General features: G+C 46.4%; 1 protein-coding gene across 1 annotated transcript in view; it reads right to left on the bottom strand.

The window, feature by feature from the left end:
- Positions 1-451: 451 nt before the first annotated feature.
- LOC141978982 (uncharacterized) overlaps positions 452-22954 on the bottom strand; it is a 29093-nt gene continuing 6590 nt past the window's right edge. Inside the window, exon 4 of the mRNA XM_074941422.1 lies at positions 452-6277. Within this exon, the coding sequence (XP_074797523.1) occupies positions 4980-6277 (1298 nt within the window). The 3' untranslated portion in view covers positions 452-4979. The remainder of the gene's footprint in view (positions 6278-22954) is intronic.

The raw sequence follows: 22954 nt of genomic DNA, 5'->3' as shown, positions 1-22954 counted from the left end.
TCTCAGGCTGCTGAGGGCTGAGAGTCTCCTTGTTGGCACCTGCCATTAGGAAGAGGGATTTTTACATTTGGTAGCTGGATGTTAGCGACCAAACTCACGGGCCTGTCTGCCCTCCAAGACCCATCCTCTGAGCCACAGCAGCCCAGCCAGTTGACAATAGAGGTAACCTAACCCCCGAGTTCCTTCAATGTGTCCCCCTCTCGGGTCCAGCCCTGATCACCAAATACTTAGAAAAATCCCAGATCCTCTCTTACCGAAGCAACGGTACATCCCAGGTGACCAGTTTTACTGTAGATCACTGCTACCATATCACACACAGCACTTGAGTACAGTTATCAAAGAAATGGAAAATTTATTTAACAAGGGAGAGAGATTTAAACACAAACAAATGTGAGTGATGGAAATCAACCGTTACCAACAGAACAAAATCACAAAATGCAACCTACACTTTTTAATAGTTACCTTTCCTATCTAAGTAGATTCTCACTTCAAACTTCAGTCTATTGCGGTGATTGCTAGTCCCTAGGAGACAGGGCCCTGCCTTTCATGAAGACGACTGGTCATTAGGGATATCCTTGGTGAATAGATCCAGAGTGTTTTTCTCCACCCTGTTATAAACTGATTAAGTCTTTTGTCTTTATTCACAGAAAGGACAATCTCACTGTCATATTGTCCTTTTCACTTCCACAGGGTTTCAGTGTCTATAGTTAGTCTTCAATAGTTTTCCACGGGGTTTTCTGGGTTGGCGCAAAGGTTGACAATTGCACAATACATTGCATGACTGGCTAGTGATTAGGAGTAAGAATAATTTACAAGCTTTCAGTAGAGATCTCACTGCTATGCTTCCTGGATAAATCTCATAAAATCAGTGTATTAGGTGTGGCGAGTTTGTCAGGCCTGAGACAGGAGTTGCTTTTGAATAACCATGACCCCTTTGCCAATTGGCACCAATGAGTTTTTGTCTCACATGCACTGAGCTATACAGTCGCACCCTGGTATAACAGAAACACCAGCACAAAAAACAGAGAAAGGAACAATAAGCTACTAAAATGACAATGGTTGGAACTCTCCATTTCTCTCAGTTTTTGGGTGGATGGGTACTAAGAGCTGTAGCTACAGTTGAGGAACCAGGCGATTGGACAGCTGGCTCAGCCCTCCATATTAGGAGCTCTCTCACATACAGGAAGAAGGGTCAAAATTGAAATTGATGTCATGACTTCCTTCCCATAGGGGATCAAACTGACTAAGGCTCTGTCTACACTTCAAACACTAGAAGTATGCTTCTGACAACTTAACACTGTCTACACTGGGGCTCAGGTCACATTAACTACTGCTCTCAGTGGAGTGGATTTTTCACACCCCTGAGAGTTGTGGCTATGTCCACACAGCTTTTCAGAGTAGATCATCCTTTAGACGGCTTTTTGATACGAAAGCCAATGGACTTCAGCCTTTTCCTTGATATTGATGGTTGTGATTGCAGCTTTCTTAGCTGCTGGACACATCCTATGACAGATGTCATGCATCTCTTTTCCAAATTAGAGAAGCGGGGAAGTCAGTGACCCTTACAGTCTAAGTGGGTAAAAGGTTATACATCTTGTCCCCCCGAGTAGTTTTCCTTTTAATAAAAATGGACTTTGAAGCTTAGCAAAATAAGTTCTATTGAAATACAAAAAATTAAAATCTATACTGGGCCAATATTCTCTTATATACACTTTCTCACACGCATTCTCCGACCCCAACCTTTGGAGTGAGGTTTTCTACCAGAACTCCTTACACTATTATATTGCTCAGGGGTGTGAAAAATCCACACTGCTGAGCAGCGTAGTTACACAGCCCTAACCCCCTGTGTAGACGGCGCTACGTCAGTGGGAGCGCTTCTCCTGCCAACATAGCCACCGCCGCTTGTGGGGCCTGGACTAATCAAGTCCGACGGGAGAGATCTCTCCCATTGGCTTAGAGCATCTGTAATAGCAGTGCTAGGGCACAGCAGCTACATCGGTGCGACTGCACCAACATCAGCTTTATTGTGTAGCCATCGCGTCAGACACAAAACCAGAGAATCAGGACTCAGCATGCGAGTAGCCGGAAGTCTGAAATTGGAGCCTGACACATTTGTTGCCTCATTGGTTTCCATCATTTCTACACCCTGAAAGTCCTTGTTACCCACTCAGGCAGACAGTTTGGGATCCACGGGGAAGGAATGTCCTATGAAGCACTCTCTCTTTGGATCCAAACAGTGAAGGATGATTGTTCTCAGTCTAACCCTGGTATCCTCTGGAACTGTAATCAGTGACACTGCACTAGGAAGTGGAGTTGTACAAACAATTTTCCTTGGGTCATCGGTCACCATCGCTTCCTTTACTGGGGTGGAAACGAAGAACTGGGTGTGGACTCTTTCAACCCCAGTTCTTCCCAAATCCTTGGCACTGGTTAGGGTAAATTTACAGTTCTCTTGTCAAGGTTCCTTCCCCACTCTGAATTCTAGGGTACAGATGTGGGGACCTCCATGAAAGACCCCCTAATCTTATGCTTACCAGCTTAGATTAAAAACTTCCCCAAGGTACAAACTTTGCCTTGTCCTTGAGTATGCTGCCACCACCTAGCGTTTTAAACAAAGAACAGGGAAAGAGACCACTTGGAGACATCTTCCGCCAAAATATTCCCCCCAGCAAGTCCTACACCCCCTTTACTGGGGAAGGCTTGATAATAATCCTCACCAATTGGTACAGGTGAACACAGACCCAAACCCTTGGATCTTAAGAACAATGAAAAATCAATCAGGTTCTTAAAAGAAGAATTTTAATTAAAAAAAAAAAAAAGGTAAAAGAATCACCTCTGTAAAATCAGGATTACAGGGTAATCAGATTCAAAACATAGAGAATCCCTCTAGGCAAAACCTTAAGTTACAAAAACACACAAAACCAGGAATATACATTCCCTCCAGCACAGCTTATTTTACAAGCCATTAAACAAAAGAAAATCTAATGCATGTTCCAGCTAGACTCCTGATCTGTACCTGGCAAAAGCATCACACAGACAGACCAAACCCTTAGTTCCCCCCCACCCCACTGCAGATTTGAAAGTATCTTGTCCCCTTATTGGTCATTTTGGGTCAGGTTGCCAGCAAGGTTACCTTAGCTTCTTAACCCTTTACAGGTGAAAGGGTTTTGCCTCTGGCCAGGAGGGATTTTATAGCACTGTGTACAGAAAGGTGGTTACCCTTCCCTTTATATTTATGACATCTCTGAAGCAGAATCCTTTACAAAACCACTCAAAATCTCAACAGTGTTAGTGAGAAATGGCTTCCCAAAACATTCCCAGCTTTTTTTTAATTTGGTGGATACAGGCCTGAATCAGAATCTCTGTTACCAGAGCTGGAGTTTCTACTCAAAAATAGCTATTTTTCTGCAGCTATTAGATTTCCAAAACTGATTTCATTTTATACACATTTTTAGCATCCACAAAGGATAAATTCAACAAAAACCCCACTTCTATTTCCTCAACTTCAGTGTCATGAAGGGCAGCATCTTCCATAATATAGGATTAGCTAGGAGAGATCTTCTGTTGGGCCTGGGTTACACATGCTTTGGGAATAAAATACATGGGCATTTTGCCTAGTTCAAAATCACTTACCATGGAATTCTCTCCCCAGATCATCAGAGACAATATTGACTTCAACAATTGAACTACACTGTGACCATATGCACTTCCTCCAATTAGTTGGGGTTCTGCTGCTGTTCACCATTTCCAAGTAGAGGTTTTAAATCGCTGCTGTTTCTCTGTTAGCATGTCCAGTAAATTGGCGAGTTCTCCCCTGTTGACAGAACTGCACTTGAACTTTCTCCATGTCATCATGGAGGGGTGGGGGAAAAGCAAAGCTGAAGTGAGAAATTATGACTTTAGCAAATGACCATTTGTCTTAAATTCTCCAATAAATCTGAGCTATATCCTATCAAACTGAATATCCAATTGGGTGGCCAAACAGCCTTCAGGAAAAATAGAAATGCATATCACAGAGAGAGAGAATACATGACAATGAAAGTGTCAAGTGAAATTCTGGAGCAGGTTACATCTGATTATTCAGAATCAGGACAAGAGATTCTCCCATCACATTCTCCTCTGATCCATTCAAACATACTTCACTCAGCATTGTCTCAATAGTCAGTTGTGTTATTTACAACATTTTTAGTAACCTAACATCCCCATAATGGGGGACAAAACAGCCACCTTGCCAGAAGTGGCTTTACCAATAGATGGAACCTGGGATTTCAACTCCAAATGATCACACTGTGTTTGGGATCCATTTGAATTCCCCTTCCAGGTCTTTGACATTCATCTCCAGTCACAGTGACTCTGATATAGGATTAAAGAAGCCAAAGCATCATCTCCAAGCACAGACAGATGAGAAGTCTTCCTCACATGACACTTTGAGAAGTGGAGGGATTGCATGTGATGAAGATAAACTCTGCATGGCTCAGACAAAAGGTAACAGTTCTGCAGTGATGGGGAAGTAGGGAATCTCTGAGTCTCCCCATCTCCTTCCAGTGTCACAGAGGCTGAAAGGACACTTTTTCCTGCCCCTGCTCCTCTTCATTTAAATATCATTTGAACAGTTCCCAATATAACTGCTCTTCAGCACAACCCAGAACAACGCGAGAACAACTGGTAATGATACAAACTGCATCATGGGTGACTAACAATAACTTTGCAACAGGAGGAATGGTATAAATGTGATGCTCCCTGGCTCCTGGTAGGAAGGGGACACTTGAATTACTCATGGGACAATGGAGTTGACAGGAAGGACAAATGGGTCAACTTCAAAACAGGGTGAACATCAAAAGGTGAACATCAAAAGGCAAAAATGGGCCACTCATCTGGACAAGCTAAGGGATAATGGTACTGCAAACAGTTCAAACAGCTTTAAAAGTTACTATGTGGGAATCAGGAAAAGTATTAAATAAAAAAAAGTATGCATAGCCCTAGAGGTTTTTATGGTGTTGATCTCCCTTGCAGATTCTCTGATGCCTAACATGGGCTGAGTGCCAAGAGAAGGTATTCCCACACTTATGGCATTCATAAGGCCTCTCCCCTGTGTGGATTCTCTGATGTTGAAAAAGGTCTGAAGTGCAAGTGAAACTTTTCCCACACTCACTGCATTTATAGGGCCTCTCTCCTGTGTGGATTGTCTGATGCCTAATAAGGTTCGAGCTGCGATTGAAGGTTTTCCGACATTCAGTGCATTCATAGGGTCTCACACCAGTGTGGATATTCTGATGTTCAGAAAGGGCTGATCTGTGAGTGAAGTTTTTCCCACACTCATTGCATTCATAGGGCCTCTCCCCTGTGTGGATTCTCTGATGCCTAATAAGGGTCGAGATGCGATTGAAGGTTTTCCCACACTCACGGCATTCATAGGGTCTCACACCGGTGTGGATTTTCTGATGTTCAGAAAGGGCTGAACTCCTAGGGAAGCTTTCTTCACACTCACTGCATTTATAGGGCCTCTCGCCGGTGTGGATTCTCTGATGTTCAGAAAGGGCTGAGCTGGTAGTGAAGGTTTTCCCACACTCACTGCATTCATAGGGCCTCTCCCCTGTGTGGATTCTCTGATGTTGAAAAAGGTCTGAAGTGCAAGTGAAGCTTTTCCCACACTCGCTGCATTCATAGGGTCTCTCTCCTGTGTGGATTCTCTGATGCCTAAGAAGGTGTGAACTGTGATTGAAGGTTTTCCCACACTCACTGCATTTATATGGCCTTTCCCCTGTATGGATTCTCTGATGGGTAATAAGGTGTGAACTGTGATTGAAGGTTTTCCCACACTCACTGCATTTATATGGCCTCTCCCCAGTGTGGATTCTCTGATGGGTAATAAGGTTTGAGCTGCGTTTGAAGGTTTTCCCACACTCACTGCATTCACAGGGTTTCTTACCTGTGTGGATTCTCTGATGCTTTATAAGGGCTGAGTAGTGACGTAAGGTTTTCCCACACTCAGTGCATGTATTTTTTCTCTTTCCCCTGAGGATTTCCTGCTGTGTTGTGGTTTCCTTGAAGTCCTTCTGAGTTCCTTGACACGAAATTAATTTACCCACTTCCTCCCCTGGCTGGTTTCCCTGCTCTCTTTCTGGTCTGTGCTGAATCTCAGAGGATTTTTCCTGCTCATGACTCCTGGACACATTCCTTTTTGGTCTTTGTGATAGTGCTCTGTCTTTATCCACTTGCTCAACATTTTCCTGCTGAGAATTCTGCTCCTCTTTGTCACATGCCATTGCATCACCTGCTGTGATAGAAACAGAAACCTCAAACAGGGATGGAAAGGGGAAGGTCAAACCAAAACAAGTGCTGGAGAGAGGTCAAATAAAAATCAGGAACTTAACTCCCCCAAACTCTTCCCCCAAATGCAGTAGTAGGATTTTAAGTTTGCATTTTATGTAATCTAGAATGAAGGATAAAGAATAAGAATGTAGCATGTATTAAATGTATTGGTGTATGATCTGATCATATCCTGCCAGTCACCCTTTTTGAACAACAGAAAGGAATGGCCTAATGGGCCAACGGGTAGAGATCTATCAGCCAGAATCTGTATCTGGACTGATTTCAAGGCAGTAACAGACCTTTGAGGGTCACCAATTTGTTGTAGGTTTAGCATTTTAAAATAAGTAAAAGAATGCCATGATTGTTTTCTTTTGCATTGGAATTTGATATTCCTGTTCAAAATGTTGTGTGTAAATTAATTCTGTTTTGTGTGAATGAGGAATGTGTGTTTTAAGAGATAAGTATGAAGGCCATCGCTGAACCAGATGTACAAGGGAGGAACCAGAGACAGACGCAAGGGTGCCAGGAGGCTGCCACACGCCCCTAATGAAATGTCAGAGGAGGGCAGATTGACGACTCTAAAGATGAGACAGTCATTATCAGTGGGGACAAGATAGCTGTGATCAAAACCAGCATGGGATAACTCCCTGAGGGACTTGATGAAAGAACAAGATAAAGGTTGAGAAGGACAATTAAAAAAAATAAGCACTCATCAAACAACAATTGATTACAGTATGACGGTGGAAAACTCATTGGTCCCAATGAAGGAAAATCATTATATAAACAGGGTGCCTTGCCATGAAACTTTGGGTTCATCCTGCCAAGACTTCCCTGGAGCATTGTGTAGCGACCAATGGAAATTGGCTCCTCCCTACCAGGGATCAACCTAGCTGGCTGCTGGTAACTATAACATCGACTGGCAGGAGAGTGTTTTTGTGTGTGGTGTGACTGAATGCATATACTAATTGTTGTATCTTCGATAAAGGCAGCATATTGCTTTTTCCCCTGAAAAAGATCCCATGTGCTTCTTATAAGCATAAAATTTTTGGTGGAGAATTGCAAAAGGGTGAAGACATGCACTACGATTGTTTAACATACTGCTCCATATTGCTAAAAGGTATACCTTACATATAAAGTGATCAATCACTCAGGTGTGCACACCCCCAGTCATAGAAGATCCAGGCAATAGGGGGAGGATTAGCGTCCTAGCTCCAACCCATCTGTTGGGGAAAACTATACAGATAAGATATATATGAACTGTCTAGGTATATACACCCCTGGCATGGGCAGCGAGTCCTATGGGTCCATGGTGCCTGGGAAACAGAAATATTCCTGGCCCAGCTCCAACAACGTTTGGGGCTGGGTCTTCTCCCTTGGCCCAACCTTCCACCCCCAGGTCCCCCTGCGCATCCCTCGGGCCATTTAAAACAGCCTGGGGCCCCCACTCACCACTGGCACTCACCTCCCTGCTCACTCCACATGGCTGCCAGACCCTCCCTGCAGCCCCTGGGCAAGGTGGGTCTGTGTCCTGACCCAAGTGCCCCTGCAACCAATGGGAAGCTGCGGGGCAGTGCCTGGGGGTAGTAGCACATGGAGACTCCTGGCCTGCCCTGCCTGGGAGCCCCAGGTAAGTGCTGCAGCCCCCCGCCCCGCAGAGCCTGCACCTCCCTTTGGCCCCCAAACTACCTCCCACAGCCTGCACCCCCTCCCTCCACCCCCTCCAATCCCCACCCCCAACCTGAACCCAAACTCAGTCCCAGCGCCTGCACCCCTCATCCCCTCCTGCACCCCTAGCCCCTGTCCCAGCCCGGAGCCTGCACACAGCACCCAAACTCCATCCCATAGCCTGCACCCCCACCCCTTTCCCACACATCCCCTCCTGCCCCCAAACTTGCTCCCAGAGCCTGCACCCCTCACCCCCTCCTACACTCCCACTCCTTGCCCAAGCCCAGAGCCTAAACCCAAACTCTGTTTCAGAACCTGCACCCCCTCCCTCTGCACTCCCTCCTGTCCCCAAACTCCCTCCCAGAGCCTGCACCCCCACCCCAGAGCCAGCACCCAAACTCTGTCCCAAAGCCTGCACCCCTACCCCCTCCCCCACCCAGCACCCAAACTCCATCCCAGAGCCTGCACCGCAGACCCCCTCCCCCACCCAAACTCCCTTCCAGAGCCCAAACTCTCACCTGTCCTGCACCCCAATCCCCTGCCCCAGCCCAGGGCCTGCACCCCAGACCTCCTCCCCCGACCACCCTACCCAAACTCCCTCGCAGAGCCTTAGGCAGGTGGGGGATGGAGTTTGTGGAGGGGGGGCCGAGTTGGTGGGGCAGGTTCTGAGCACCACCAAAATTTCTACAAACCTGCCACCTCTGACCCCCAGTCGTAGAAGTGCCGGGACATAAAGGGGAGAGTTAGAGTCCTCGCTCCTACGCGTCTATCGGGGGAAAACTGCATAGGTGAATATACCCTCAGTCATAGCAGGATCAAGCCCAAAGTGTAGAGGGCTTAGCATTTCCCCCCTCTGCTCTGTCAGGCAGAGTTGTTTTTAGTGGGTATAGACTTTTGTGTTTTGTAAGTCCCAGCATGAGTGTGGGCATGGAAAAATTATAAATTCATAAAATAATATGTTGAGGCAGTATTTTCTATGCGAGACCCAACTCTGAAGGATATAGGAGCGTGGACAAATAGCGATAGCACCTGTGTAAGAAATGTTGAAAAGGAAGCAATCCAAAGACGATACTTTGTTCGAGAGATTGCTCCTTTTAAACAGATCTTGCTCTGTTAAACCAAACTGTGAAGGATATAGGAGTTTGGACAGTGTAGTAATTTTTTGTGAATGATATTGTGATGATTTCACAATTTTAAAAGAAATGATTAAGGAAAGAGACCAGGAGGGGTGGGGGCTAGTTGAGGAGCCCACCCTCTGTGCTAAATTGGTAGTGGAACAAAGCCTGTGTCCATGAAAAGGGATGGTTCAGCGAGGAAAGCAGGGTCAGGCCCAGACAAGCAGGTAGGCAACAAATAAAAAAAATTGGAAAACAGGTTGGAAGCCCTGAGGGCATAGTGGCAAAAGAAGAAAAAAAAGTAAGTAAGTCTAGGCCATGGGGAATTCAGATCCCTGGAACAATACTTGGAATGGTGAAATCCGAGTTGATGAAGGTGTCATTTTGGGAGATAAGCAAGAGATTAAAAAAAGAGTGAGAAGTTAACTCTGCAGAGGCTGGAGGGAATTAAGCAGTTGAACATTGTAAAAATGTTAAAAAGGAAAAGTGTTATAGAAAGAGAATTCTTGGTTTCTTTGCAGCCATTCTGAAGAGAAAATGGGCCCTTTTCCAAAGGAATGTCTGTAAATAAGCCAGGCAAAGAGACAATCTGATTTAAATCATTTGACTATGAACAATTTAGTTTAATTCGCTAAAAGACCATAAGGAGTTTCTATTGGAACTTAACTGCCCCCAAATGTATACAGATGTAATCTATGTACAGCTGTGTAAAAATGTATATTGTGTCAATAGGTGGAGTGTTTAGGACGTAAAGCAACACTCCCGGTTTGTAAAACTCTGTTTTGTGGGTTTAAGATGAATTGGTTTTGTTTTTAAATAATACCACTAAAATCCATTTGAATCTTTCATTCAAAGTTGCAAAACCGAGAAACACTTTTTGCCAGACACAGGTAACTAGTGTTTTTTGATCTGGTATTTAGTGTTTAACCCTTAAGGTACCATAATGCTTTATAAGTTCAATATCTTTTTAAAAGACCAAAGTCATGGCTGGAGCAGGGCAGTCAAAACCAGGAGAATGGGAAAAAATTCTGGATTTGTTTTTTGGTAACAAAATAGCAAGAGCTGTAGTAAAAAAATAAGAAATGTAACCCCCCCCCCCCCCCAAAAAAAAAACAGATGGTGCCCCACACTGAGCCTTAAGGTGGCTCTGTGTAATCAAACTGTCTCTTTGATAAGAGTACATAAAAAACTATGGGAGCACAAAAGAAACAGTTACACCTTACGTAAAAATTAATATGGCTAATGTCATACAAGTTAAACTATGGAAGGAATGTGCATTTTCTCCAGAATATATACAGTGTATATTGTAGAAGGGGTAAAAGAAATGCAAAAACATACCATACTAAATTAAAATCCTATTAGGGAGCCACAATAGGTTGTGTTTTCTTTTTCAGATTGCTGTGTGTTTTAGAAGCAGGAGTTAAAAGTGAAAACTAATCAAAACTCTGGTGGAAGTTGATTGTGTCCCTTTTAAGACAGAGTCTCTAAGCTGCTAATGGCTTTAAATCCAAAAGCAAGCCAAAAAGCATCTGTGTTAATGTAAATTACCTAACTGATAAAGGAAGAAAAGAACAGCCCAAAAATTGCAGCACAAAGAAGTCACACCAAAGGATAAGAAGGGAGACAGGTAGATCAGAGGAAGGTAAGGGCACTAGTAAAAATGCTGGCCCCTACTAATGCCCACTCTTTAAGGGTACTGCTAGGAGGATTCAATTTTCTTAGACCACCCATTTATAAATATGCTAAAATAACTCACCCATTGTGGAAACTGATAAAAAAAAGAGAGAGAGAGAGAGAGAGAGAAAGAAAGAAAATGGGAATGGGGAAAAGAGCAGGACTCCACTTTAACCCTGCTAAAACAGAAGGCTCTTACAGCCCCAGCCCTGCGTTTCCCTGATGAATCACAGCCTTTTGTTAAAAATAAATGAACGTTTGGCAGCTAATAACATGGCCTTGGCTGCCACACTATTACAAAACATTAAAAAAGGGAACCTTAAACTGGGGAAAAGGGGTCACTCACTAGAATCAAAATGGATAGGCCCTTACTCCATAGAGGATCACCTTAGCCCATTGGTATACCACATTAAAAAAAAACAAACGGCAATGGGTCCATGTTTCGCAAATTAAATTGTTTACATGAATAATGATGTTTGAATTCTTTGCAGAGGAGGACATCCCGGAACCCGAGCACGAGGGGCTGCTTCACCACCGCAATTTTAATCCACAAAAAATGAGACTCCAGTGTAAGGTCTGGCTTCACCTGCTTCTGGGAACTTTTAGTGCCCCGATAATTAAAAAAAAAAAATGCAGCCCTCCTTATAAGCCAATATTTAAGGAATAATTCACTCCCCGCCAAGCAATCATGGATTCCTACCTGTGATCCAGTAATCCTTATGGAATGGTATAATAAAAATACTAGCCAACTCAAATAGGGGTTCAAATAGAGGGTCCCTATGAAAATACCACCTGGAGTTCCAGCTACCCACAGTTACCATATCAGTAAAATAAGCCTGTTAAAACAGAAACAATACTAACGGTTATGGTGGAAAACTGTCCAATACCCCATAGTAAATTAAACCTATGGTTCCCAGACACATGCACCAAAACCTGGACCAAAAAATATGTATTCAAAAACTCACTGGACCCAATGAAAAAAAGAATCACGATATAAACAGGATGCCTTGCCATGAAACTTTGGGTTTGTCCTGCCAAGATTCCCCAGAGCATTGTGTCGCAACCAACGAAATACAGCTCCTCCCTAACCATGATCAACCTAGCTGGCCACTAGATTGATCCGGACCCTGGACTGGTAACTATAACATCGACAGGTAGGACAGTGTATGCATGTGTGTGCGCGATTGAATGCGTATGCTAATTGTTGTATCTTCAACAAACAGAGCATATTGCCTTTTTCCCTGAAAAAGATCCTGTGTGCTTCTAATAAGTATAACAATATGAAGTTATTAGAATTGTGTAGTATGGTTGTCACTAAAAAAATGCTGTAAATTGGGGAAATCCACCAGATATTAGCTCCCCAGAGGCAACAGCAAGGAAAGTAACCAACGCCCGGGCGGGGTGTCAACCCATCAACAGCCATTGTCCACCAAGGGAGCTACAATACAATGACTCACCTGCATGAGGCCACACCAGGGGAATTGCTCAACCTTGCTTGGAGAGACTCAGAAATGCTCACCTGACTCTGAAGCGGGGAGGGGAGGGAAGCAAAGCCATGAGGGAAGAAAGGACATGATAAAAAGGGAGAGACATTTGCCATGCTGGCTCTCTCTCTTCCACCTACATCTACAGACATCACCACCACCAAGCGACTGAAGCGCTGATCAAAGCGGAGAGCCTGATTGAAATAACCAGCCAGCCTGTGGTGAGACGCATCTAAGGACATTGAAAGTGTTAAGATCAGCTTAAAATGTGTTTTGCTTTTATTTCATTTGACCAAATCTGACTTATTATGCTTTGACTTATAATCACTTAAAGTCTATCTTTAGAGTTAATAAATCTGTTTATTCTTCCCGAAGCAGTGTGTCTGGTTTGAAGTGTGTCAGAGGCTCCCCTTGGGATAACAAGCCTGGTACATATCAATTCTTTTGTTAAACTGACAAACTTATATAAGCTTGCAGCGTCCAGTGGGCATTACCGGACGCTGTAAGACAGAGGTTCCTAGGGTTGTGTCTGGGATCAGAGATACTGGCTAGTGTCATTCGCTTGTAAGTAGCTGGGAGCAGCTTACATAACAGAGGCTGTGCGTGAACACCCCAGAAGTGGGGGTTCTCACAGCAGAGCAGGGTAAGGCTGGCTCTCAGAGTCAAGGATTGGAGAGGCCTAGCAGATCACATGTTCCGATAACACCAGTGGGGAACATCACAGTGGTGCAGTGAGCAGAGTGTACGTATGGCTTATTACTCCAAGTGAAGTTCACACTTTAAGCACTGATATTTGTGATTTTAAGTGAGTCTTAAGTGCAGTGGCTAAGGACAGTCAGGAGGAGGTCACGGTTTTGTTATTTTTTGTTTGCTTATTTTGGGAAAGGGAAGTAAGAACAGGAAAGCAGGAAAATTAGTGAAAACAGAGAAGTGATTGTGAAGTTGGAGCTTTTCAGGCTTCAGTCTGCAGAAAAGGAGAGGGAGCACCAGAGATTGTTGCAAGAACTGGAGGTAAAAGAGAGAGAGAGAGAGAGAGGCAGGCAGAGAGAGCAAACACACCAGCTGGATCTGCTAGAGAAGCAGAACCAGAACCCCCCGACCCCAACATGTCCCATCACTCCAAAAATCCACAAATGGGAACACTCATGTCCTGCATACAGTGAGACCAATGATATTGCAGAAAATCTGACTACCTTCGAAAGGCTGTGTGTAATACATGAAATCCCTGATAGAGTTCCTACCCTGATTGCAAAATTAACTGGTAAAGCTTGTAATGTATTCAATGGAATGCCTATTGAAGCTGCTTTAGGCTATTGCAAATTTAAAGATACTGTTTTGCAAAGTTTTCAGATTACCCCTGAAACATAGAGAGTTAAATTTAGGACTCTTAAGAGGGATATTGGTATGAGTAATGGGGAATATGTAAACAAAATGAAAGATCTGTTGGGAAAATGGGTGAGGGGTAGAGAGGTGGCAAGTTTTGAGGGAATGTTGGATCTTGTTGCTCAAAAGCATTTCCTACGCACATGTAAAGCTGATGTAAAGCAGTGTCTGTGGGACAAAGATGTTGAGTCTGTGGAGGAGATGGCTTTTTTAATCTCATGCCTTGAACAGAATCAGGCATCTATTGATAGGCCACAGAAAGAGGGGTTTAAAACTGGTGGGAAGGGAGGATCTCATTTTGCCCCTGGGAAGAGAGAAGGGGGTTGGGAGCCTAAACACTCTCTTACCCAAAAAATTCCTCTAACCCCCACCCCAAATCGCTGGTAAAAGCAGAAGAACCCAAAAGGCACTGTCAGTGTAAATCCACTGATCACCTGAGGAATAAATGCCCTGTGCTAGGAGGAAGCAGGCAACCAATAGCTCATGTTAGTTCTGTTGTCCTCAGCACAGAAAGCCCCCAATCAATTGAAGCCTATCATATTGGCTCTGGGAGGTTAGCCTCTGCAGAACCGGATATGGATCACGTTACGGCTGTCCAAATTGATGGAAGGGAATACTTGGGGCAGAGGGATACAGGGGCCCAGATCTCTCTGGTTAAGCAGAGTGTGGTCCCAAAGGCCAGTATGTTGCCTGGCCAAATGGCAGAGATCGTGGGGGTGTGTGAAAGCAAATTCCTCATACCACTAGCTAAAATCCATGTGGTTTGGGAAGGTTTGGAAAGTGTTTTGACTGGGGGGGGTAATGAAACACCTTCTATTCGACCTGCTCCCTGGTAATGATTTTTTCCATGTAGCTCGGGTTAAAGTATTTACCTGCAGCAGGAGGGAATGTTATGCTGGGATCCCCGAGGGAAAAGGTAAGGTCTCAGGAACTGCTGAGAGAATGGGAGATTGTCTCCTTGATTCTTCTGCAGCTGGGGGAAGCCACATGCTTCCAGGTGAGAGGGTGGTTGAGACCAACTCCTGCACTGCAGCTGGAAGTAACACCACATCAGGAAGGGATGGGGGTGTAATGCCTGCCAGGGAAAGATCTGTCCAGGTTATTAGCTGCCACAAGGTCACAGCTGAAGCAGAGGAAAAAAACCACACTCTAGGGAGCATATAGCAATGTGTCCCAGAGAAGATCCCAGAGAAGGGGCAGGGGGATCTCAGAAACCACTCAGGTAGTGAGGATTCCTGTGACTCTGTAACACAAAGAAGCAGGGTGCTTCCAAGTATGGGAAAGGCTGAGACTAGCTCCTTACCAGCAGAAGGCAACATGCCCTCAGGGACAGGGCCAGGAGAGGTGTCATCTGTAATTAAGGAAACTGTCCCAGTTGTTAGCTGGCAGAGTATTGCAGATGAAGAGATGGATTCCTTCTTACAGAGCACAGAGAAATGTGTTTTGTGAGGAGGCCCAGAGGAGGAAACAGGGGAAGGAATAATGGGGGTACAGGAATGTCTCCTCGCTAGTCACTTGAGGCAGGATGCCCAGGACACTAGGTGGATGGCTGGGTCAGCATCTGTGCACCCAGGCACTCAGCCTGTGACCCAGGTTTTGAGAAGGAACTGTGTAACTGACCTCCCAGAGGGGAGCAGTCACACAGCTGACTTCTCAGGGACAGAGACGGGGTGGCGGAGGGTACCCCAATCCAGGTCCCAATTTTTCAGGATGCTATTTCTGATAAGTGTTTGGAAAGTAACTGTGTCTCTTTACATCAAGATGCAACTCCAACGCCTGTCACAGCAGATGAGATGAGACCAGGAAATTGCCAGGTGGTAGTTTGCCAGAATACAAATGACCCAACTGACAGAGAAGGGGGTGTTTTTCCCCAGGCTTGTGAGACACAGAGAGGAGTTATGGAAGAGCTGCTGGGAAAAGGTGAATCTGATCAAAGGGTAAAATCACCTGGCCCAGAGAGCACAGATCACAGCCCTCTAGGGGGCAGGGAAGGACTCAGTGCTCGGAGGGGAGCTGGATTTCCTGCATATGTACAGTCCTGGGGTTGGGAGACCACTCCCCAAAGGTCCAGCCAATGTGCAGGATCCCCCTGAACACCTATCTTGCCAGATCCTGAGGCACCAAAATTCCAGAAACATGATTAAATTAAGAGCTCACACAGAAGGAACACTGGAGGGAAGGAAAAGCCAGTGACTAATTACATGGGTAATGAATAAACTAACCTCAAACTAGAATATCTGAACAGAGGGCGTGGTATCATAAAGATACTTGTAAACACCCCAAAACTTTGGTATTAATGTTAAGTTTTGGGGCTAAGAATTTTGACACAGATGATAAACCTTATGGTAATGCTACTTTTCAATTAATACCTGTAAACAGTGTGACAAAGTTCCTGCTCTACCTTGGTGGGTCTTGCGCTTATTGGCAGATTTGCTTGCCTTGGAGCTTCACGGCAGCCCTCAGCTTGGCCGTTTTTCTGAATTCACAGTCCAGGTCGACGACTCCTGTGTTTGACCAGGAGTTGGGAGGTTTGGGGGGAACCCGGGTCTGCCCTCTACTCCGGGTTCCAGCCCGGGGCCCTGTGGAATGCAGCTGTCTAGAGTGCCTCCTGGAACAGCTGTGCGACAGCTACAACTCCCTGGGCTACTTCCCCATGGCCTCCTCCCAACACCTTCTTTATCCTCCCCATAGGACCTTCCTCCTGGTGTCTGATAATGCTTGTACTCCTCAGTCCTCCAACAGTCCGCTTTCTCACTCTCAGCTCCTGGTGCCTCTTGCTCCCAGCTCCTCACACGCACACCACAAACTGAAGTGAGCTCCTTTTTAAAACCCAGGTGCCCTGATTAGCCTGCCTCAACTGATTCTAGCAGCTTCTTGATTGGCTGCAGGTGTTCTTGCATTGGCTGCATCCACTGGAGGGGTGCATGGTTGGTCACAAGGGTAAACCGTCATCCCAGAAGGTAATAACGTAGTGTTTCCATGGCCCACCTCACAGCTAGGCACTCTCAACCACGGCATACTTCTGCTCTCTCAGGAGGAGTTTCCTGCTGAGGTAGAGGATTGGGTGTTCTTCATCTCCAACCATCTGCGATAGGACAACTCCCAATCCTACTTCAGATGCATCTGTTTGTAAAATGAATTCTTTGTTGAAGTCTGGGGCTATAAGCATGGCTATAAGCCTGCAAAGGGCTGTCTGTAGATCCATGAATGCTTTCTCTGCCACATCTGTCCACTTCACCATGTCTGGACCCCGGGCTTTTATCAGGTCTGTCAGGGGACTCGCTCTGGTAGCAAAATGGGGAATAAATAGTTGGTAGTACCCCACCACACCCAGGAATGCCCGGACTTGCTTTTTCCGATTCGGCCAGGGCCAATTTTGGATAGACTCTGGTTTGTTTAGTTGAGGCTTGACCATGCCCCTTCCTACAATGTAGCCAAGGTATTTAGCCTCGGCTAACCCTATAGCACACTTGGCTGGGTTAGCTGTGAGGCCAGCCTGTCTTAGCGTGTCCAGAACCGCTTCCACCTTTCCTAAGTGGGTTTCCCAGTCGGGGGGTGTGAATAATCACATCATCCAGGCATGCCGCTGCATAACTGGTATGGGGCCATAGGACCTTGTCCATCAGATGCTGGAAGGTGGCAGGTGCCCCATGCAGTCCAAAAGGAAGAACAGTATATTGAAACAGATCCTCTGGTGTAGAGAATGACGTCTTTTCTTTCGCATCTTTGGCAAGGGGAATCTGTCAGTATCCCTTTGTTAAATCAAGGGTGGCCAAAAATCGGGCATTGCCCAGGCGGTCAACTAACTCATCGATATGAGGTATGGGGTAGGCATCGAATTTGGATCTCTCATTCAGCTAGCGAAAGTCATTACAAAACCTAGTGGTTTTGTTGGTGCCAACGGGTTTGGGCACCAACACAATCGGTCTTGACCGCTGACTATGGGACTCTTCGATGACTCCCAGCTCCAACACCCTTTTTACCTCTGCCTTGATCTCCTCCCTTTTTGCTGCTGGGACCCGATAAGGCCTTAAAGTTACCTTTGCCCCAGGGTCTGTGATAATGTGGTGATATGCTTCGGTGGTCCGGCCTGGTTTGGTTGAAAACGCGTCCTGGTATCGGTTGATCATCTCTGTTACCCCCTCCTCCTGGTTTGGTGTCAGATCAGTGGATATCCTGATTGGCTCCTGCATATTATTTCCCTGGATCGGGGTCTCTTGGCCACTACACACACCTCTCGTTGGTGACAAGGCTTTAAGAGGTTAATGTGATAAATTTGTTCTTGTTTCTGGCGTCCTGGCTGCTGCATCTTGTAGGTTACTTCCCCCACGGGTTCAACCACCTCATAGGGCTCATGCCATTGGGCCAAAAGCTTGCTTTCTGCCGCGGGTACCACCACCATCACCCGATCCCCTGGTTGGAACTGTCGGACTTTTGCCTGGTGATTGTAATGGGTTCGCTTGGCCTCCTGCGCCTTTTCCAAATGTTCCCATACAATAGGGGTGACCCGGGCTATCCGTTCTCGCATCTGCAACACATGGTCAATTATATTTCTCCCCTCATTGGGTTCCTCTTCCCAGATTTCTTTTGCAATATCTAGTATGCCACGGGGGTGGTGTCCGTATAATAATTCAAAGGGGGAAAACCCAGATGAGGCCTGAGGTACCTCCCAGATTGCAAACATAAGGTAGGGTAGTAGGTCGTCCCAATCCTTCCCGTCTCGACTTACCACTTTCCTTATCATTGCCTTGAGGGTTCAGTTAAACCTTTCTACCAGCCCATCGGTCTGCGGATGATAGACTGAAGTTCTCAGGGTATGTATATGGAGCAGCGTACAGAGGTCCTTCATTAGCTTCGACATAAATGGGGTACCTTGGTCTGTTAATTTCCCCTTTGGTAGCCCCACTCAGGCAAAGATCCCCACCAACTCTTTAGCTATTGTTTTAGAGGCTGTGTTCCACAGGGGGATGGCTTCTGGGTAGCGAGTAGCATAATCCAGAACGACAAGTATATATTAGTGGCCCCGGGCTGTCTTCTCCAGGGGTCCCACTAGATTTATGGCTATTCGCTCAAAGGGAACCTCTATGATGGGAAGGGGTACTAACTGTGCCCTCAAGTGGGGACGGGGACTGTGCAGCTGACACTCTGGGCAGGACGCACAGTACCTCCGCACTTCATGTACTCTGGGCCAGAAGAATCATCGCAGGACCCGTGCCAGGGTCTTCTCTACCCCTAAATGCCCCCCAAAAAGATGACTATGGGCCAGACTTAATACAGCATTCTGGTGTTTTTGAGGTACTAGATCTGCTGTACCTTCTGCCCCTGTACTGGTGCAACCCGGTATAAGAGATTCTTCTTCATTATGAAGTAGGGTCCTGGTCCCTGGATTTTCCCTTCCATGGGGACCCCATCTATTTCGGTCACCTCCTTCCTAATGTTGTCGTACCTTGGGTCTTCAGCCTGGTCCCGTCCAAAATTTCCTCCCCAGGGCTAATCTGCCCGAGATCTAGGGGGCCAGTCTCTGTTGCCTCTACTGGTTCAGAGGCGTTAGGGTGTGGGTCAGACTCCCGTGCTTCTCCCTCCTGGGTGACCTCCTTTTCAGCTGCTTGGGTCTGCCTACCTACGAGAGAGACCCTCTGGCTTTGGGCCAGTATTCGGGTTCCCAAGGCCTTAGCTGCCCTTCTTTCCCTTTTTGTCTTTCTATGCTGTCTGGGAGTGGAGAACAAATCTGGGGATATTTCAGAAAAGGTTGGGGGTTGACAGTCTACTGTGGATGCCTCACTACTTTCAGGGCTTCCCCCTTTCTCCAATTCCCCTACCGGCGGTAAGTCTCCAAACCCTGGGAAGTCCCTCCCTATGAGCACTGGGTATGGGAGTTTAGGGACTACACCTGCTGCTACCTCAGTAGTGTTCCCCTGAATCTCGATTTTTACTGGGATGGTGGGGTAATAACCAACTGTCCCATGGACACATGTTATCCCCGTACGTTTAGCCCACAGCAGCTGACTATGCTTCACGAGCTTCCCCGAGACAAGAGTGATAGCACTCCCCGAATCAACCAGTGCTGTGGTCTCTACCCTATTTAGCTTTACTGGTCTAGTGTACATATGTGGGGTTAGTGAGACCCCCACAAGGTGGATTAGGGAGCATGGGTCTGCCCAGTTCCCCAGGTTACACTGCATAGGCTCCTCAGCATTGGGACACTGTGCAGAACAATCAGGAACCTCATTGCCTTGAGGGTTCGGTTAAACCTTTCTACCTGCCCATCGGTCTGCAGATGATAGACCGCGGTTCAGCTCTGTAAGGGCCTTTACCTGGTCTACCAGTCCCCCAATCAGGAACCTTCTGGAGACAATTAAGACAGGCTGATTAGAACACCTGCAGCTATGTGTCCGCACTCCCCGCAGGTGTAACATCTGTATGGAGCCCTAGGCATTCCCTGGTCTCTTGGTTTGGGTAGCTTCACGATCCTCTTTCCCCTCAGTGCTCTGACTCTTTGTGGCTTCTGGTGGGCCTTCAGCCCCCCTCTTTTTCCAGCTGGGTTCTCCTGGTGGCCCAGTCACCCAAGCTCTAGGGCTTGGTGCTGCTAGTTTAACCCGGGGTGCTTCTTCCTTAACTGGTGGGGTCAGCTCCCCCGCCGTCCTTCACCTTTCTACCAGTGCGACAACCTTGTCGTAGGGGGAGGGTTCGTTCTGGCTTACCCAGGCGCGAAGGTCTGGCGGTAGTCCTCTCATGTACCGGTCGATGTCCAGAACCTCTAGTATCTCCTCCGGTCTCAGTTCATAACCACTTTCATGCGAGATGGATGAGGTCATATAATTGGGACCGCGAGGTTTTGTTTTCCTGGTACCACCACGCATGATATTGCTGGGCCCGCACTGTGGTCGTTATCCTGGCCAGATCTGGGGTATCTGCTTTCAGCTGGGGGTAGTCTGCCGCAGCCTCTTCAGGCAAATCATAGTAGGCCTTCTGGGCCTCCCCACACAGGAATAGAGTGAGGATGCCAGACCACTGTTCTTGGGGCCTCCAGCAGGGCTGTCCTCTCAAAGGCCAGGAGGTATGCCTCTACATCATCCTCCCGCGTCATTTTCTGCAGCCAAATGCTGGCCCCCATGATCTGCGTCCCATCGTGGTTCAGTATGTTTGGTTTGAAGTGTGTCAGAGGCTCCCCTTGGGATAACAAGCCTGGTACATATGAATTTCTTTGTTAAATTGATGAATTTATATGAACTTGCATCGTCTAGTGAGCATTACTGGACACTGCAAGACAGAGGTTCCTAGGGTTGTGTCTGGGACCAGATATTGGCTAGTGTCTTTCGCTTGCCAATAGCTGGGAAAAGCTTACATTCCAGAGGCTGTGCATGACCAGCCCAGGAGTGGGGGTTCTCACAGCAGAACAGGGTAAGGCTGGCTCCCAGAGTCAAGGATTGGAGAGGCCTAGCAGATCATCAGTCCAGATAACACCGGAGGGGAACGTCCCACCAGTGTGTTTGGATTAAAGTCTGTGGGGAATTCCATTTGGGATAACAAGGCTGGTGCATGTCATTTTCCACTGATGAAATGAAAGATTTAATATGAGCTTGTGTTTTTCAGTAGCATGCTGGACAGTGCAAGACGCACATTTTTGGGGGAAAGTCTGGCACTTGACAATTTGCTGGTGTTCTCCTGAGGTATAATTCATGAGTGGCTGACTAGGAGCACTCAGAACTGTGTAGCTGGGAGAGAGTTACATGCTGGAGACTCTGTTTACTGGCCAAGAGAGGCTGTTCTCACAGTAAAACAGTGGAAAAGGTACCCCAGGTTGGAGAACTGATTGGATACAGCTGTTCAACAGTCCAGATTGTACTGTGGGTAATGTCACAGACACTCATTATAACAGAGCCTCTAACAACACAGAGAAGGTAAATCCATGTCCCAGAAATTGAAGACTCCAGACAAGAGGGCAAGTCTCCCTGGCACTGCTTCTTGTAGACAGAGAAGTACAGACACAATGAAAGAGTACTGAGGAAGCTGGGAACAGTAAGCATGGGCTGGTGGGGTTCAGTGGAGAAAGGGAACAGGAAGGGCAGGGATATTACTGAATGCAGGATCTCAGCAGTCCTAGATGTCAGGATAGCACAAATTGTAGCCCATTGGAAAACATAATCCCAACTATACATATAAAATGATAGGGTCTAAATTAGTTGTTTCCACTCAAGAGACAGAACTTGGAGTCACTGTGGAGAGTTCTCTGAAAACATCCACTCAGTGTGCAGCGGCCGTCAAAAAAGCAAACAGAATGTTGGGAATCATTAAGAAAGGGATAGATAATAAAGACAGAAAATAGCATATTGCCTCTATATAACTCCATGGTACGCCCACAACTTGAATACTGCACGCAGATGTCGTCACCCCATCTTAAAAAGAGATATATTGGAGTTGGAAAAGGTTCAGAAAAGGGCAAGAGAAATGATTAAGGGTATGGAACAGATTCCGTATGTGGAGAGATTAAAAGACTGGGACTTTTCAGCTTGGAAGAGACGAAGAACAGGAGATATGAGAGAAGTCTATAAAACCAAGACTGCTGTGGAGAAAGTAAACAACAAATATAAATGACTGTTATAAAAAGCCAGTCAGCTGCAAACCAGCTGAGCGGCAAACAGCAGAGAAGCTAACAGAGGGAGTTTGCCTGGGATCTGTCTGAGAGGAGGTATGCTAAGGGCTGCATTAGGGAGGCTGTGTTGGTGAGTATCCGAGCATCTGTTGTGGGGACAGTTTGACCGTGTGCTTGACTGGTTGTTTCTTTGAAAAGTGTGAATTGGGAGGTGAGCCTTGAGTGGGCCTGACTGTTATAAAAACCCAGTCAGCTGCGAACCAGCGGAGCGGCAAACAGGGAGTTTGCCTGGGGAGAGCCCACTGAGGCTTACATCTTGCCGGCTTCTCTGAGTAGTTACTACAACTCCTGAGGAAGCTCGTAGAAGGAAGATAATATGGATGGGGAGCGTTCAGCGTTGTGTCCTGCACTGGATGTGCCATGTTTGTCTTTCTTCCACAGGACAGAAGCGACTTTGTCTGTACAAAGTGCAAGCTGGTCTCCATATTGGAAGAGAAGGTTCAAGGTCTGGAGCAACAGGCATCGACCCTGCGTTGCATAAGAGAAACTGAAGATTTCGTGGGCAGACGTCAGGATATGCTTCTACGGACAAAACGTTCTGAAGATTCAGAGCAGGCTGCGCAGCGGGGACAGGAGGATGGTGAAGAAATTTGGCAGCATGTGACCTCCAGAAGAAGAAAGGGGAGCGTCCATGTACCAGCAGCGCAGATACAGGTAAGTAACCGTTT

The sequence above is a fragment of the Natator depressus genome, chromosome 28 (genome assembly GCF_965152275.1).
Source record: "Natator depressus isolate rNatDep1 chromosome 28, rNatDep2.hap1, whole genome shotgun sequence".
Taxonomy (NCBI): domain Eukaryota; kingdom Metazoa; phylum Chordata; order Testudines; family Cheloniidae; genus Natator; species Natator depressus.
The sequence above is the reverse complement of the archived record's forward strand: the minus strand, read 5'-3'. Positions and strand labels throughout refer to the sequence as shown.